This window comes from Dermacentor silvarum, chromosome 10 (assembly GCF_013339745.2).
Source record: "Dermacentor silvarum isolate Dsil-2018 chromosome 10, BIME_Dsil_1.4, whole genome shotgun sequence".
Classification (NCBI taxonomy): Eukaryota; Metazoa; Arthropoda; class Arachnida; order Ixodida; family Ixodidae; genus Dermacentor; species Dermacentor silvarum.
In genome coordinates, this window is record NC_051163.1 from 137,773,442 (window position 1) to 137,792,825 (window position 19,384).

Below are 19,384 nucleotides of genomic sequence, written 5' to 3' on the forward strand. Positions count from 1 at the left end.
GACCCGATCTATAATGTCACTGTTGGATCTAGAAATGCCATTCCAGACGACCGACGCGTATTCGAGTTGAGGAAGACAGATTGTTGTGTACAACTTGCGGAACGGTGTAGGATCATTGAATTCTCTCGACAGTCTGCAAACAGAACCAAGAGTGCGCATGCCCCGCATTGCGACGCGTTTAGTGTGAGCTGAAAAGTGTAAGGTTGTATCAAAAAGTACACCAAGATCATTGATCTCACGGACCTTACACAATGGTACAGAATCTACTGAATAAGAAAGAGAGATGCTTGCTGTTTTGCAGGTGACAGTCATGACTTTGGTCTTAGCAGCATTCAAGGTGAGGTTATTATCTGTGCACCATTTAGAAAAAGAAAGCAGGTCAGACTGCAGGATGCGACAGTCATCAACAGTGTGAATTGCCTTAAAGATCTTTATGTCATCAGCATATAGGAGGAATGAAGAATGTCGAATGGCGGAAAGAACGTCATTAATAAAAATTAAAAAAAGGAGTGGTCCTAACACTGATCCTTGAGGAACGCCGCTGGTTACCATGTACGATGAAGACGTTTGGCCGTTGACGTTAACAAAACATGATCTACCAATAAGATAACTCCGCAATAGATTTACAATTGACGAGTCAACACCAAAGTGCGTAAGCTTGATGAGAAGTAGTGAGTGGCTTACCACATCAAAAGCTTTACTGAGGTCGCAATATATGGTGTCTACTTGCCCCCTTTGAAGTACCGGCGCGGAGATATGTGTCATGAAGCTTGCGAGATTTGTGATAGTAGAGCGGCCGGTGAGGAATCCATGCTGATTCGGAATTAATGTGTTCTTCACAGTACAAGACAATACGTTGTGAAGAGCAAGCTCAAAAACCTTAGACGTGGCACAGAGAAGAGAAATCGGGCGATAATTTGAGACATCGGTTTTACAGCCAGACTTAAATACAGGAAGAACACGAGCAGTTTTCCACATGTGAGGGAAGGTGGAAGTATTCAGAGAGCTATTAAATATAGATGTCAATACTGGGGCAAATATACCGCTGTACGCTTTTAAGATTGCGGAAGGGATGCCATCAGGACCGCAAGATAGGGAAGGCTTCAAGCGCTTAAGGCATTCGATGATCAGCTTTGCATCAAACAACACAGGACTAGATGTAGGAGCCGTTGTGTGCTGCTGACTGACACCAGCGTTGAAACCTGAAGGCTTATATAAGGAAGAGAAATGGGCAGCAAAACAATCCGCTACTGCTTGGACTTCTACTCCACCAGAGTCGAGCAGGTGAAAACACTCTCCGCGATTACTGGTACGCTTGCGGATATACTTCCAAAATTCCGCCGGCCGGTCGGAGGCGCTCTTCTCCAAGAATGCAATATATGCATCATGATCCCGCTTATAGAGGCGTTTGCAGAGAGTTCGAAAAAAACGGAATTCTTCTCTCCACTCATTAGGCACAGGAATTCTGGATTTACGGTGCGCGCGATCTTTACGCTTTAGGGCAGTTATAAGTTCAGATGAGAACCAATTGGGATATTTAGAGTGCCTAGGACTGTACTGAGGAATGTATTGGCGCATACCGCTCAAAACAAGCTCTGCAAACTGATCTATTTGGTCATCAACATTAGTTTTATCTGTGACCAGGGACCAATCTCTGGTGGACAAGAAGTCGTATAAGCCAACATAATCACCCCGCTTGAAAGCAAATCGAGAAGATTCATTAATGCCAGTCGAGAAGCTCTGCTTCAAGGCTGACACAGAGGCAGTTATCTTAAGTGAGGGGTGAAACTTATCGGGACGGACAAGGGAAATGTCAGAACAGGAAACATCTATAGCTTGAGCATTAGAGAGGCAAAGGTCTAAAACGTTGCCACAGGAATTGGCGATCAAATTGTGCTACTGAAGAGAACAGAAGGACATAAAGTCTAACAACAGGCTGCATTTGTTCTCTATGTAATGATTATAATGAGAGTATGTAAGCGTGGTCCAATCAATTCCTGGTGTGTTAAAATCACCAAGAAGGATTACTCTGTGTTTGCGATGGGAGGATAAAACATTTTCAATAGAAGAGATGACCCGATCAAACAAAGCAGAAGAAATATTCGGTGGAACGTAGAAGGTTCCGATTAACAATTTTTCACAGCGCGCTAGGCTGACTTCAAGCCAAATCGATTCCTGTACACTTTCTATGTCGCTGCGCCTTACACATGTCAGTGAGTTGTCAACGGCAATAAGTACACACCACCTTTTTGCTTAACTCCACTGAAGTCCCGGTCACTGCGAAAGACGTTATAATGTGGCGGAAAAAAGTCTGAGGAGGAAATTTCACTGCAGAGCCAAGTTTCGGAAATAACAAAAATAGGAAAGGAAGACGAAATGACATTGGCGAAAAATTCACGTGCCTTGGTGCGAAGTCCACGAACGTTTTGGTAGAAAATGTCCAGATTACACACCACTTTGATCGTTTGGGGTCTTCTCTGAAGCATGAAGCATACCGTCGTGTAGCACCCCACGGAACGGCTTGAACAGGCACCCCATTGGCCACATAGACGGGTCGTTCAGGCGCTTAAGAGCTTCATCATCGATGGCTTCGTCAGCGCAGACGAGAAATGAGGCATAGGAATTATGCCTCGTCTTCAGGCGTTTGCAGGCGATTGGCGGTGCTCCGACGTTTGACAGGTGAGCAGTCAGATCAGCAGACGTCGTATTTTGAGAAAGCCTGGACACAAAAATGGCTTTCGGTCGCGGGGCGCGTTTCGCTACAGATATTGCCTTGCTCTCCCCAGCTCCAAAACAAGCAGGCCGGCGTTCACTCCGAGTTGCCTTGGAGAGATGGTCAGCGGTGACAGCACTCGGCGAAGCAGTCTGGACGGTCGCAGCATAGGTTTTCTGGGACGGGTGGAGCGGCAGCACAGTAGGAGAAGTGGGCGGCATCACAGTAGGAGAAATGGGAGACGGCTTGCCAAGCACATCACGCAGGGAACGCACCTCGACCTGTAGCGCACCTATAGTCTCGGCCTGCTGAGCGGATGCCAGCGCGTTTACCCTGTGCAGACGCTCGTTATCACTCCGCAGCCGCGCCACCTCATCGCTGAGGAAGGATATTCCCTCGAGCGCCTGAAGGAGAAGGCCACGGAGGGCCGCCATGTCACCAACCGCCTCAAAACCGGTCCCGACGAGAGCGGGGCCCTGTGGAGGGGTCGCCGATGGGGAAGCAGCGGGCGTGTTGGGATCGCTAAGCCTAGGCGCTGGAATATGTCGGCGTGGTCGGCGTTCTGGCACAGGTTACACGTGAAAGCTTTCACACCAGACTTCAGAAGCTCAAGGTCCTCGTCGGGCCATTCAATACACTTAACGTGTGCACGTTTTTCGCACGAAATACAGCGATGAAACTGCTGTTTTCCGTAAAAAGGCTGGGAGCACAGAATACAGACGTCCATACTAGGCGCCATCTATAATAATAATAATAATAATAATAATAATAATAATAATAATAATAATAATAATAATAATAATAATAATAATAATAATAATAATAACCTTTATTGCGAGTTCTTAGGTACATGTATTTCTTGTGAGGTCTGCCGAAGCCTTCCAAGGGTTTGTGTGGCAGAGACCTGACAGTCGCGGAAAAATCACATTAACAGGTTCTCGAGCATAACTAATGCTCCAAAATATAAACTTAAGCTCTTCACCATTTGTAATAACACTTACAAAGCAAATTACCAAGGAAGGGCTAAACAGAGTGAAAAAGGTTCTACATGTCATCGTCAAACAAAACACATCACACTATAACACGAATATACAGTGTATTAATTAGCACATTAGTATGTTCTAAAGGAAAACCGCGAAATAGACATAGGTATAATCTCTAAACCAATCACAATGCTCACACAGACACAAATAAAAGTTAGCTCATACGAGAATACATTTTTATATCCCCTTTTTTAAGGCGTTCTTTAAGCCGGATAAACTTCGTTGCTCCCGTACTGAAGTGGGGAGTTTATTAAACAATTTCGGAATATAATACTGTCGTTGCCCTTTACCATAATTAGTTCTTGTCCGAGGAACAACATATCTGGAAGGATTGCGAAGATTCATGTGTTTTAAAGGAGGTACGCGAAATATTTCGTTCCAGGAATATCGCGGCACAACAACAGAAAGAAACACTGAATCAAAGTTCGGCATTTCCAGAGACCTGAACAAGTTAGCCGTATTAATGTTTGTGTTGTAGGCTACACTTTTTACAATATTTTGTAATAACCTGTTTACCTTGGCTTTCCAAAAGCAGCTGCAATTATAGAAACAGCAGATACCATATCTTATATTCTATATTTTATAGCTTCGGACGCGCTAAAGTAAGCACGCAGCTCGTCGAAGTTTTGCACAAATGGAAGTCATATGAACGTTCCATCATAAAGCATTGTCAAAGTTAACTCCTAAATATTTAACACTATCAACATATTCAATCGGTGTACAGTCACAATTCAAACAATCGGAGCCATGCAAAATGACAGGCAAAGTGTCATCAATAACTTTTGAGGGATTTCTAAAACAGACTTTAGGCGTTTTTCGCGAATTAACTCTTATTTGATTACTTTTACACAATGATAATAATAATAATAATAATAATAATAATAATAATAATAATAATAATAATAATAATAATAATAATAATAATATATTTTATTCACTTCAATTCGTACAACGTGTTCCAGACTGCATAAGCGTTGCCACTTGTGTGCGGGGCTGGGCAGCCAGGTTAAGCGCATGAAAGAGCGAATAAATCATAGGAGAAAAAAAATAAACCAAATACGCAGCAATTGCTTGGCGACGTAAGAACAAACAAACAAAAAACTACCAGTACAAATGATAGTAAATTTTCTACCGTGCACACTTTCATACATGAAATGAAAACATTAAGAACAGGGCAAATAGTACTATCCTTACAAACTAAGGATAGTATTATCGGCCGTATAAACTTGGAAAGATAGGCTATTAAACTAAATTAACAAGCATGGTATCACGCGCGCAGAAGCAAACATAAACGCATCTCACTCGATGACCGCGGTAACTCGCAGCGAGCGAAGTGAGCTTCGTGCCGGTACTCGCCTCCACGCGATCTTAGCCGCGAAAACACAGGGAACGCGGACTCTACTCCCACCACAGACATCTTTCAAGATACAGCCGCGCGGACGGCGGCTCGCATAAAAGGGGCTTTGCAGTGCTGAACGCGCCCCCACTCCACCCTCTCCCCGGAGACTTACGGCCCGGCGGGAGCGCACTGCCTCAGTAGCGGGGCCCCTCCCTACCCTCCCTCTGGAGCGTTGTGCGCGACTGGAAGACGCGTTCACACCGAAGGCGGAGCGGCCAAAGGGGCCAAGCGGGCAAGAGGACAGCGGGCAGAACCTCCTCGCCAGGCGGGTGAAGCGGGCGGAAAACGAGGCGGCGAGCAGGATTGCTCTCGGGCTGATTTCTTTTCCCGCCCGAAGGAGCTCTCCGCTTTGCCGCAGCCAATCAGAACGCCAGACGATGGTGGCGGCGCGAGATCAGCCAACGCTCGGATCAGCGCGCGGGCTTGGTGACGGCCGAGGACCGGTGCTACGAGATGGCGACACATCCGCCGCGAAAGCACTAGATGCTGCGCCTCCTCGGCGGCGCGGGCAGCCAGGCAAGCCGTCCATGTCTGAACAGGCCCGCGCGCTCGCAGCCTCGCCGCGTTGACGCGCCGCTTTCGGTGTGAACGTGCCTGAAGACTGCGTGCTTCCTCGCCGCTTCCCGCCCTTGCGTGCGCGAGCCGTGATTGCCGGCTCACCGTCGCACGCTTTCACTCGCACATACAGCAAAGGGCGCGTGGCGACGATTTTATCGCCCTTGGACTTTATACGGAACCTCACGGCGATGGCGACAACGGCGGCAGAAATCCGCTTGGAGTGTCCGTACAATTGCCATCGCAATAATAAAGAACATGCACAGAACAAGCATCCTTGCCACATAATTGATGATAAGGCACTCCTGATAAGAAGGTGAAGCAGCCCCCGGAAAGTAAAGCTAGTTTCGGTTTCAAGGAACATGCGCGCTCCTAGCGGTTGCCGGACATCCTAAGTTAGTTTTCTTATTCCTCTTGTGAATTTTAAATCGGGCGAAGCGAGGGAAGTGGCCGCCATCGTGCGTCCTTCGAGCTTGCCTCCGCTCACCCTTGCCGCTCGCTCACCGACATCACAAGTCAGATCGCGCTTGGCTGTTTGCTTCGGTTGTCGTCCCAAGTGTGAAGATGGGAAATATAAGACAGAGAAGCTTGATCAGGGCCGCGATTTTGTAGCGATGCCTTATGACTTATTTTAGAATAGTCTTATCATCCACCGCTCACAGCCGGCTGATCCCGTTGATAACGCGAGCGGACCGTCGCTCTGACCACTGACAAAGCGCGATAAGCGCGAAAAGGCATTATTACTTTAATGTCATCGCTACAAAATACCGGCCCAGGCGTGCAACAAACGGAAGACGCAGGAAACCAGGTCGACCTATCATTACACGAAGATGGCTGAATCGGGGCATGTGTTGCGCGGCTCTGTGGTGTTCGAACACCGGGAATTCCAGTTCTGCGAAGTTTTTCAGGTTTCCCAATGACCACGGGTAAGCACAAGTATATCACTCTATTTTCCGAGCAGGTATTCATTTTGCATGAGTAAACCAGTTCAGTGCAAGCCTGAGTGGACACATAAGAGCAGTGTCGCTCGACTCATTCGTCATGACGGCAGCCCATCTGTTGCCAGTGAAATACTTGTAATGAAGGGCTTGAGTGCGTGTTTTTGGGCTGTACATTTTGTTAACTCTTTGTCGACATGCACAGCCAAGGTTAAAAAAAAAGAAAGAAAGAAAGACGCAGCCGTGGTGGTCAATAATTTTCGCATTGGTTAGGATCTTCTGGAATCTAGTTTCACTCATTATGTACAAATTTCCGTTGTGAATGAAAATTGCTTCTGTAGGTTGTCACTTTCGCACTGCGTGGAGGTCAATCTTTTAGGGGCGAACTTATAGCGGCACCCGTTCGTCCCCGTCGTCGTAGTAGTAGTGTGTAACCAGTCTGAGAAAAATGAGAAAAAAATTCCGAAGTTGTGTCCGTAGCGCGGAATCGAACCAGGGACCCCTCGCTTCCGAGCGCGCGGCGTTAGCCCACTACGCCACGAAGCGGACATGGACACACGCACCACGATGGCAACAAATACCCAGCATTAACGAAAGGCCGCGTTTCTAGCGCGTTTCTAACGCGTTTGTGCTAGCGCGTTACGGCCCGTGTAAGAAGCTGGTGTAAGACGCTGTGGCCTCTCCGCCTTACCTTCAACGCGTTTCGAACTCGCTGCCCAAAGCGGTGGCAAGTTAAGTTCAAGTCGAGGAGCGTTTATGAGGGGGGTATACTCTCTCAGCAGTCATGTGATGGCATCGGCAAACGCGGTGCACGTTCCGGCATGTGTAAATGGCTGCGTAAGACGCTGTGGCCGCTCCCCCTTACTAGAGAGTACTGCACGTTTCTAACGCGTTTGTGCTAGCGTCCCCTTAAGCGGGAGATCCGATGATTCCCTCCGGAGCTTCGCCCACTCATCATCATTCACCCCGTGGATATGCTGTGACTTTTTTTCCAATACCGAATGTGTCAATAAAAACAAAAGCGTTCAACTTTTACTTGTGTTGAGTGTTGGCTGGCCGAGAAATCGGCTAGATTTAGTTGATCCACTTCACAGCATACGAACAAAATTAACGATTGATGGTGCCAGGAAGTTATTTTGCTTATGCTACCCCCCCCCCCCCCCCCCCTATATCTGTGGACTAGTTGAAGTGTAGCCCTAAACGTAACCGCAAGTTAGGACTTTCAAAGCGACTACTTTCCCGAAATGACGAAATGTACTAAATTAACCGCGAATATTGGTAATTAACAACGGTTCGCTATATAAACATTCTTCATTATAATTGCTTGGCACTGGTGCGTACGAGCAATGTCCCAGTGGTTTAGAAAATGAATAGCAACTTGTAAGGTAAACCTGGTAGGAAGAAAGCACTTCCTAATACACGACACACTTCAGCGGGTTCTGCTCCGCGATTTGGCCAATGTCGCCGCACGGCCAGCGGGCCTGCAAGAGGGCACGAACACAGTCCGCTTGCATGCGAAGTGGGAAAGGAGGGCTTCAGCGGCAACCCTCCTCCTCTCGGCTGCGCACCCTCTTCCTTCTGACCTCATCAGTTACGTCATGGAGGTATTGTTTTGTTCGGGAATTATTTCCAGTAGGATATCCAGCAGATGCCAGTGGTGGACATGATACTTAGTAGCGCAAAACTCGAAATTAAAGACAACAGTGAGAGACGAGGGGAAAGGAAAGACGAGCCCTACTTTCCTCTCGTCTCTCACTGTTGTCTTTTATTTCGAGTGTTGCGCTACTAAGTATCATGTTCAGTAAACACCGACTCACCCAAGAAGAAGTTATTCCGCCAGTGGTGGAAGCGGCGCAGCCGCCGCGTATCGGCATGCGACCGAGGGAGGTATAGGGAGTCTCCGGCCCCTGGGCGAAGCACGTAGCGCTCCCCGCAAACGTTTCCCGTTAAAGATTACTGTTGCGCAAGCTGCAGCGGCGACGGCAGCTTGCGACGTGGGGAGTGACGTCACTAGCCTTTCGTATATAAAATAACCAGCCCAGCAACTGATTTCGTTGTTGTTGCAGCACTGCTATGGGTAGTTAGAGCTCACGAGGAGCAGCGTGAATACGAGGAGCAGCAGAAGGAAAAAGAAGCGTCAATACTGACAGCGGGGGCGAGCTGTCAAAATTACCATTACTGCCATTACTACCATTATTCTAAAGAAAAAGGTCGCAGTTCCGCCCGAAAGGCGAAGCATCACTTGCGATAGCAAATTATTAGGGAGCAAAACGGAGTAAGGATAGTAGTCTTATCAGCTGTATAAGCTTGGATACATTCGCTTTCTGACTGAATTAACAAGCATGATGTCAGCGCGCACAAGCAAACATGAATAGACCACACTCGATGACCGCAGACAACCGCTTTGAAAACTCTGGCGTGAGCAAGCAGGAGCCAGCAGGAGCGAGCGAAGGTTCGTGCGGTCTATCGCTTCAACGGAAACTGAGCGGCGAAAGCACAGTGCATACAAAAGTAGGAGCCGTGTGCAGATCGATTTCAAGATACTGTGCGCGCGACCGCCCGCAGCCGCGCAAAGTACGCAGTTGCTGGCAGAGTAGAAGCCGCACCCCCTCCCTCCCGCGCAGCCTTCCGGCTTTCCTCCTTTCGCGTGCGAGATTGAGTCGCCAGTTCCCCTTGCGCCCGGTCGCAAGATACTTAGTTGGTGCCGCAGCACAACGTCGCCCTCCCTCCCTCCCTCCCTCCCATCCCCCAACGGCCTTTCGCGCGACGGAAGACGTGGCGTTCGCTCTACGCCGTGCGTTCTCTCTCCGTGAAAGCGCGCGCACCCTCGGGAGCTTCCACTCGCACATACAGCATACGGCGCGGGGCGACGATTTTATCGCCCTTGGACATTATACGGAACCTCACGGTGACGACGACGACGATGGCAGAAATCCGCTTGGAGTTTGCTATCGCAATAAAACGATATCCACTGTCAAACGTTAAACACGAATGAGAGCTCCGGTACTTGTCGAGCTCAGCTGTAGTGTACGGCTACCGACGGCAGACGACCGGCCCGGCTTTTCTCGCATCGCAGCCGACGGCGCCGCTAATATCAGCGTATTTTCTTCTTTGCATACAATTTAATTATTGCTAAGAGCGACAACAACGGTAAGAAAATATTGCGGCTTGTGAGCGTCGGTGATTCATTCCGAAGCGCCGTCCGCTTTAGCTTTGAAGCGAACCGAAGGCCTAGCGACGATATCGGCGCCGTCGAACGATCAGTGGCGGTGAGGCTGCCAGCGGGACCAGAGTGACCAGTCCTCGGTCGCTGATTGGCCACTGCGCTCTAAATCTGCCGCACAAATGGCTCCCGGTCCCATCCTCTCTACGGCAAGGAAATCTCGCCGTTCGCGAGCAAAACCGCCGTCGAACGGCGGCCCGCGAATGGCAAACGGCGAGCTGCCGTGCCGGTAACGTGGACGGGTTTTAGCCGCGACTCCGCGCTTCTCGGCTACCCGCTGTAGCTGTCGTGCCGGCCTGTGCTCATGCGAATAGTGCCGCTATGGACCCTGTTGCGCGCATTTCTAGAAAGGCCAATCTGTCGGAGCCTGTTCGCTTATCAGACCGCTAAACACGACTGTGTTGGAACGCGGGTGATTTGGCACTTGCGTTACGGGCCGCAGTTACCGATACGCAAGTGCGCACAAGCGAGCAACACGACGAGGAAGAGTAAGGAGCGCGTGCCTGCTAGCAGACTAACCGGAAGTCGTAGTTCCTTGTTCGACCAATCGACATCGTGTGCTCATGGTGTCATCACCAGATTCACCCTGGTGAGGTCACGACGACCGCTGGGGATACCGGAAAGGCCCGGAGAGGAGGACGGTATTATTTTTTGATTTTGTGGCGTGCCAGCGGCGCGTAGCGCTGCCGTGTTTGGCATCGTCGATCGTGACGGCATTCTGAACTCGATGCACGTGTTTACTTGAAATGTTTACAAAAAATATCGGAGGTGGTTTAGGGGTGCCTTAAAAGTGAATGAGGGTGTAAATCGATCTCACACCCTTACATTCGAGACTGTGTAAGGGTGTGAGGGATGTCGAGCGATCGCAATAGTTGTGCGACGCTGTTCCATGCCGTTGCGTTTCCGAGAGCTCCATTCCCCTCACCTCTCTGCTTGGACGGGATGGCAGCGGGTCATAAAACACTATTACTCCGCTGTCACACCGCCAACAGGAAGGTGAACGCGCTTTCCCGATTGGCCGACTCTCTCTCGGGATTCTGGCCTTGCTTGCGTGCGCTCTGGGCGCGCACGCGTAAGGCGGGGCCTGGGGGGACCACATCGAGGCGTCGGAAGGGTCTGCCGGCGGTGATCCTTTTGCCCGCCGCCCGCCGATGGTTACTTCGGCTAGTCGGGGTCCCGGCCTCGGCGGGCGCACGCACTCTTCCGTTGTCTCCATGTCGTGAGGCAGCGCCTTCCGATCGTGCCCCCGTCTCTTCCTCTGTTTGCTCATCTCTGTGGTGGGGTGCGCGATGGCAGGTGCTGGTCGAAGGATAGGCGGCCGACTTATAGACCCAGGGTTCTCTCTGTCGGGGTGCGCCGTCAGCGGCCACCGGCGACCGCTTGGCCATGCTTTTAGATCGCAATTAGGTTCAGATTCTGTCGTATTGTTAAAACGTACGTTGTATCGGAACACAGCTTTATAAATGTCGTTTGCTCTTTCCGGAGAGCTTCGTCTTTAGGGCCTCCCTTGCTGCTGCGCGCGCGGGCTCGCTTTCCCCTAGCTGGCATTGGCGGCGCGCCTCGGCACACGGAGTGGGCGCGGATGCGGCGCTCTGTATGCATGGCGACTCGGAGTGCTCGAACCCACGGGAGTCTTCCGGCGAGCGCGATCAGAGCGTGCGCCCCATAAGCGAAGCTGGAGACGCCAACTTGTGGTCGTGCCAAATTTTGCAACGTCAATATTGCCGTGATATGTGTCGCTGGCCATACTTGAACTCACTCAAGTGGTTATTTTGAAATTGCCAGCCACAGAAGAGCCATTGCCTTCTTTGAGTAGAAAAATGAAATAGGACTTGGGATTCTTTATCGCGCTTTAAAATTTTTAAGTCATGTTCCTATTGTGTGTTGGCTGCGGTCAGTTGAACCACGTCATATAAACATTTTTTGATAATTTTCTTGCTTATAAGAAATCTGAAATGGAGTTGGCACTAAAGACTTTACCGCCGTTTGTTCATCGCTGAACGCGCATCGTGAAGTCACTAGGTGAGGAAATCAGAAATGGGAAAACTACCTCACGCATGCGTCAGGTTTTAATGGGCTCAATCCTACGCTTAGCTCCCACTGGAGTCCGGAAGTGCAGCGACTCGATGAGGTTGTATGTGTCGCACGAAATCAATGGGCAAGAGTTCTGTCAAAAGCGGCATTTCAGACGAGTGTTTATTTCGGACAACTGAATTTGTTTAGCCCCTACAACGATTTCCTCAAAACGGTTAATCGCGAGTACGTTCGGCGAATCTTTACACATTTATTGTTTTTTTTTTTGTCCGTTGATCTTACAGGAGAGATGGCGGGCCTACTGAAGTTGACAAAGCCCACCGTGGTATACTGCGACATGCAGAATGTGGCAAAAGTCGCAGATGTCTCCAAGGATGTACCGTCAGTGAAGGTATGCCATCTTCTCGCTTCTCGCGGCTGAGCGTAGACTGCGGGCGTCGTTTTTATTGACTCCTTGCAAAGAGAACGTGTGATCTTTCCAGCATTAACCAAAGACCACGGGAATCAATGCGAAAGAAATCCTTTCTCATATGACTACTTCCTATCAATTCTGAGCTCCCCAATCCACTAAACCCGATAGATATTTTAAAAATGCTTAGACTTGTCTCTGAAAGAGTCTTTCACTCTGAAATGTGTTTAACGTAGCGTGAACAAAAATTGGCTCACTTGATCATTGTGCTACCGCCATCTATTTCCTACGCTCCACTCATTATCGTGGTCATTCTCATATTTATCATTGAGTTAACTATCCAGTATCACGTGAGCGTCTGTGTTCTTTAAGCACAGACGCAGAAGAATGCCAATAAGCAATGTGACAGTTTCCGCAAAACATTGAATGTTGCAGAAGTGCAATTGTCAAACGCCTTAGAAAAAAGCGGGGAAGTTTGCACTCCGTTGTGCAAAGTTTAGGCACAGCGAAAGTGTCGATCCTCAAGTCTTACTGGCTGCTACTGCAAGCTATTAACTTGGTTGCTGCTAGGTCTTCTTAACTTAACTACGCATGTAGGGAAGGTATTTTCGAGCGATAATTTTCAGAGGTACCTTCCCTCTCGCGACATTTCGTGACTAGCGCTGGACGCATCGGCTCCTACGAGCGACAGCGTTCCTGGCATGCCACAAACGCAGGCAGGAGCAGTGTCTGTGTCGGGCGAAGCGAGCGCGCACCTGCGCCGGCGGTTACTAAGCAACACGAGGTGACGCCATCGCTACTGCTTCAGCGCATGCGCAGCTAGGCAACGCGGGCGGCGTCGGCTGCAACTCTGCGCGTTGCTTCGTTGGTGCTGCTACAATTTGTTTCTCTCTCTATCTCGCTCTTATTTTCTCTTTCCCTCTCCCGAGCATTGCGCGCGCCGCGCGCATGCTCTCCTTCCCTCTCCTTAACCTCCCATGTCAAGGCAACATGTGCATGGCATGGAGAGGAGGAGAGCGCACGCCGCTCCACGAGGTGGTTGCTAGGCAACGCAGTGACCTCAATGCTCGGCGAGGTTTAGCTACAACAGGCGCGACTTTTTACGGTTAGCTAGAACAGATTCGCTGTTAAAAAAGATTTTATTATATCACTCCTATCAGTCCTTGGATGACGAATGGACCAGTAAAATTAAGCAAATATATAGACTTTTGGCACACCAAGGTAAATTCACATAGGGGTAACAAATAACCTGACCAAACACTTTCACCGCTAGAAATGTAGTAACTAGCAAGAGCGTAAGTTTGGGCATGTTGGTATTCCATGACTTTCACTTTTTAGCGCACGAAAAGGGACGAGAACGCTATGTCCGCGTCGTACCTCGGTCTCTCGTCCCTTTTCGTGCGCTATAAAGTAAAAGTGATAGTAACTAGCGTTGTACGTATTCGTAAAAAATAGTATTATACAAGTTTAATAGTTCGTAATTCTGGTAATTCTAATGCTACATGGCGCATTATTAACTCAGTAGTCAGGCCATCGGTTAGACTGCAATGACGGACTTCTAAGTCTTGGCAATATCTGCGGAATCCTTAGTAATGTCGTTTAATTCGTACTTCTGTACGATTGGTCAAGGAATATCTAATAATGTCCATTTTTTTCTATTACTTACCCGAAAAGGATGACAAGCTCATTCGGTTTTGTGGGCATTACAGCGGAAGAGATAGTGTCCGTAGTTAACGATATGCCATTCGACCATTCTGCTGGGCACGTTGGTATATCCACAGTGACGTTAAAGCATTGTGTTGATATACTGTGCAAGCCATTCGAAAAAAAAAATACTCAATCTCTCTTTCTATACTGCTACTTCCAGACCTGTTGAAGATCACCAAGGTTATTCTTGGCCATCACTGAGTTTTACTAAGGTGATTCCTGTTTACCAAAATAGGGACCATAATTTTTTTAGAAATCTACCATCCTATATCCGTCATAAGCTGCCTAAAACCGTGTCTGAAAAAGTTATCGCCAAACGAATCACTTCACTCCTTGAGCGTGAATCCATTTTGTCATATTGACAGCATGACTTTGGAGCTAAAATATTGATAAATACAACAGTTATAGCTTTGTGGGACTACATTAATTTCCACTTGAACAACAATACTGCCGTAGGCGTTTTTCTAGATGTACAAAAAGCGTTTGACAGTGCATCATGACATGCTGCTGAATCAGTTAGAACGATATGGCTTTCAAGGTCTAACTCTTGAATTTTTCAGCAGCTATCTCAATAACAGAACACAGTTAGTTGCCATTGCAGATAGTAAATCTGACTTTTCTGACATTGTTACAGGTATCCCATAAGACCCAGTACTAGGGCCAATATTCTTTTCTTTATTTGTAAGCGACCTTCCTAATGCCTTAGACGACTTCTCGGCTGTAATGTATGCAGACGACAGTGTTTTACTTCGTGCGCTAGATTCCCTAGACAAAGCATTCGAAGTGGCTAATAATCAACTTCGAAGTACTAAGCCGTGGTTTACGTCAAATGAGCTAACTCTGAATACCAAAAAGACTGAGTATATTCTATTTACTACTTGAACAACGCCCCTCACAGAATGCCATTCGCTTTCTATAAACCATAATTTACTTGAGCGTGTAAGTTCTTTTCAATACTTGGGTGTCACATTACCTTAAAATCTCCATCGGAAGCGTCATATTGCATCTCTCTGTAAATAATTAGGCAACGCTTGTTTTACTCTGTAAAAATGCCGTTATTACTTTGACACTGTCATTGAGCGCAATTTACTTTAGCTTATTTCATAGCCTTCTATCCTACTGTATTGCATCATGGGGTCACACGTATGTTTCATATTTAGAGCATATTGTGCATCTTCAAAAAAGAGCACTGCGATTTTCACGCTTTCTGATAGCAGTGATAAATCAATGCTTCTGTTTTAAAGTTAGTGTATACTGCCTTTTAATTTATTACGCAATTTTTAAGACAAAAATAAGTACTCATAGTACAATAACCACTAATTGCCCTTTCGAGTTCATCAAATTTTTTTGTACTCCAGATGCAATACACGCAGCGCACTTAAGGGAAATTTTCTCTTCCCAAAAATACATAAAGTGTATGAAAAGTGGAGGTTAAACAGCATTGGAGCACTCCTATCTTACCATCAGAAGCAAAACACGCCAAAAGTTTTCCATCATCATTGAAATACCATTATCATTCACTATTATCTGTTAGGGTATACATTTCATTGGAACATTTGCCTGCTTTTGTCCCTTCCACTGTATTGTTAGTGCGCACAAATTCCTTTCTGTAGCTTTGTCGGAGCTATTACACGAAGCACCCTGCCTTTTATTTACAAATGCATATTTATGTACTTGGAAAACACGTTTAAGGCGGGAGATGGAAATTCAATACAATGAGAAAAACGAGAACAAGGTGAAAGCAGGAGTTAATGTTTCGACAAGTGCAGTGGTCTTCTTCAAGGCGACATATGCTCTCCTCGGCACAATATATATATACAGTTTTTCTAAAGGGGAGAGAGGGCAAGGCGGGTGCGCGAGGTAATGACCGACGGTGTGTTAGCAGCGAGGCTGTAGAATTGAATAGAAAGGTGTGCTACTCAACGGCGGTGGAGGAATGTGAGGTAGCGCCATTTCTCAGCCGGTTGACGTCTCACTGTAGGTTCCTCTTATCGTGGAAGGGGCCTGGACAACAAGGGAGGAAGGAGGGGGATTATCTGCTCCGCTGGAGGTCAGTGAACTAAGAGAGTCAGATGGGCTAGTTGATTGCTAGCTTGATTGAACATGTTAGAACGGCACGTGTGAGGACGGGGTACAGAAAGAAAGCACAGAGGACAATCGCCGAACTTGAGCTCGCCAAGAGCCCGGCAATTGTATTCTGTGCTTTCTTTCTGTGTCCCGTCCTCACACGCGCCGTTATAGCATGTTCCATCAGCTCAATGAACAATCGTCTCTCTGAAAGAGAGAATGATTGCTAACACACCCTCTGTCATTACCTCGCCGTGCCCGTGGTGCTCGTGGAAAAATGGTACTCTTGAAAAAAAAGACTAATAAATATATAAATAAAGGAATGAAAGGAATGAATGAGTGAGGTGGGGAGGTGAGAATATTATTGACAACCCAATAACAAAATAAACTAAGCGCAGCTGAGTGAAAAAGGCATGAGCAAATTTTATTTCTCCTGCGTGGCGACGGCGGTCATCTCGAAGAAAGACACACACACTCACACTTTTATTTTGATGGGCGGTTTTCATCGGCGGAATACGTTCGCTTGGAAGGCTACCTCGGGGAGCCGGAGGGAACTAGACACGCGCGACGGGACCGCCACGCGGAAGGAAACTAGGCACGCAAGCGCTTGCAACGACGACAAAGAGACGGCGGTGCGAGCGTTCACACGGCTGACGCGGGTCGCACAGTGGGAAATCTTTGAGAAACCCTTATCATTTACCTGAGAGTCTACTGATCTTCAATATGGTGCTATTGGTAACTAATCTACGGAAATGCATATCAAGGTGATGAGTGCACAAGCTTTGGGTAGAATGAATCGATTTTGCATCAAATTTAGAAAATGAGGTTTCGCGCACGCAGATCTATTGACGGAAACGAAAAATGCAAAGAACCATAGACAGCTTCGCTGTAAAATAACTAGGTGCTGTTGCCTGTAGTTTGAAATTTCGCATAACGAATAGAATCTAAAGGCCCCTTTGAAACATTTATGCCTATTGGTTGCCCTCTCTCCCATTTAGAAGAACCGTGCCTATATACACTGTGCCGAGCAGAGCATATGTCGCCTTGAAAAAGACAAGCCCACTAGTCGAAACGTTGGCTCCAGCTTTCACCTTGTTCTCGTTTTGCTCATAGTATTTATGTACATGTGATTTATATATATTGTGCCGTATCGCCATTGTTATTGTGAATACAAGTAGAATGAATTCCCTCTAGCCTTGTGCCGAGATTAAGAGGGGCAGCAATAGGAAACCGGCCATGGCAGACAAGCAACCTGCCACTCCCCAGCCAATGGAAGTCGCCATGGCGGAGAAGAACGATACGGATAATCAACCGGCCGCTCCCCAGCCAATTGAAGTCCCCATGGTTGAGACGAGCGATACGGAGAGGCCAGCTAAAAAGAGGGCAATCACTAATGAGCCAGAAAGAGCATCAGGTAGGGCCAAATCTGAGATTCGCGAGATGCTCTCCGCTCTCAGTGACAGCATTAAAGAGATAAATGAGAAGTTCTCGCTCTTCCAAAGCAACATGGCTTCCATGGAGGAGCGCACTAATAAGCGCATCAGCAAAATTGAATCCTTCTTGGAAAACGTCGTAGCACCTGTGCTAGTACCTAAAGCTCCTACGCCCCCAACAACAGCATCGACTATTAACAGCACGGGGGCAATCGGGCCTCCGAAGGCTAGCACAGCAGCTCCACAGCAATACGATGGCCACTCAAACTAGCTCATTCAGGATGTGGCAATGGAATTGCAGGGGTTTCCTTCCCAAGAGGGCTCCCCTGCAGCAATATATTCGATCACACACAGAGAAGCCACATGTCATCATTATACAAGAAACACTCACATCTAACGTCACGCTGTCCGGCTACAGGGCCGTAGCAAAGCACGAAGAAGGACGGGGGGTCGCTGTACTGATTAGCAACAAGCTGACCCACATCACTCACGACCTTAGGATGACCGCAAGTAAAGTGGAATATATAATGATAGAAATCATCCCAAGCCCAGCGAACCGCGCCAGTATATTCATCCTAAATGTATATAGTAGTCCCAAAAACCCAAGACAACGCTTCAAAGTCCTAATCACCAAGGCCACGCAACTAGCGCGAGACTCCCCTTTGATCGTAGCTGGTGACTTCAACGCCCCCTACCACACCTGGGGCCACCCATACAACACTAACAAGGGCGAGGATCTCTGGCGTGAGGCTCTAAACCAAAACTTGATGCTAGTCACGGACCCGGCATTCCCCACCAGATGCGGGACCTCGTCGAGCCGTGACACGACACCGGATCTCACCTTTGTCAGGAGCATCGCAGCGGTTAAGTGGACGAACCTCGGGGTAGACTTTGGTAGCGACCATTATATCTTGGCCACACACCTCCAGGTCGAGCAGAAGAGACAGCGCATGTTCCAGTACACAGACTGGGACAAGTTTCGCAAGATTAGGGAAGAGCGAACGGAGAGTGAGGGCAAGCCTAGCCTCGAACGATGGGTGGCACAGGTTAGAGACGACATCAAAGCTACCACAAAAGAGGTTTGTACCGACCTCCCGGTGGAAAAGATGGACAGTCGTCTGGCTCACCTGTTGGAGGCCAAGCAGTCCCTCCTCGCCAGGTGGAAGGGACAAAGGCTCAACCGCAGGCTCAGAAAAAAGATCGCAGAAATCAACAGAACTATAGAGGAACACTGCAGAGCCCTCTCTAAACAGCAATGGGATGAGGTGTGCAACTCGATCGACGGGCAGATGCGTAACGGGGGAACCTGGAACCTCCTAAAGCATCTCCTCGACGAGACGAACACTAAAACCAACCAACACAACACACTGGCGCGCACCCTACACGCAGCCAAGCGGGAATATTCGAGCGAGGAAATTTTATCCAGACTCGTGAAGAAATACCTGTCTGTCGCATCGGGCCCTACACCACCTTCACCTGACTACGACGGCTCCGGGAACCCTGAACTTGACGCAGAATTCGGGATTGAGGAGATCAGGCAGGCGCTCCACGCCCTGAACGGCAGATCGGCTCCGGGTCCCGACAAGATCACAAACAAAGCTCTACGGAACCTGGACGACAAGTCCATCGAATTCCTAAAGGACATCATTAACCAAGCATGGAGCAGTGGTACAGTTCCGGAAATGTGGAAATCGGCCAACACCATTCTCATCCCCAAGCCAGGCAAGCCGCCCAGCCTCGATAACCTCCGCCCAATTTCGCTCACATCGTGCGTGGGGAAGGTTGCTGAACACGCAATCCTAAACAGGCTTTCTCGCTACCTGGAGGAGCACGACATTTACCCATACAACATGATCGGCTTCA

The 19,384-nt window shown here is 48.2% G+C and overlaps 1 protein-coding gene across 1 annotated transcript in view; it reads left to right on the top strand.

Moving 5' to 3' along the window:
* Positions 1 to 19,384, top strand: part of LOC119430984 (luciferin 4-monooxygenase-like) — a 225,643-nt gene that overhangs the window by 79,007 nt on the left and 127,252 nt on the right. The window contains exon 4 of the mRNA XM_037698452.2: positions 12,190 to 12,296. Coding sequence (XP_037554380.1) covers positions 12,190 to 12,296 — 107 coding nt within the window. The remainder of the gene's footprint in view (positions 1 to 12,189; positions 12,297 to 19,384) is intronic.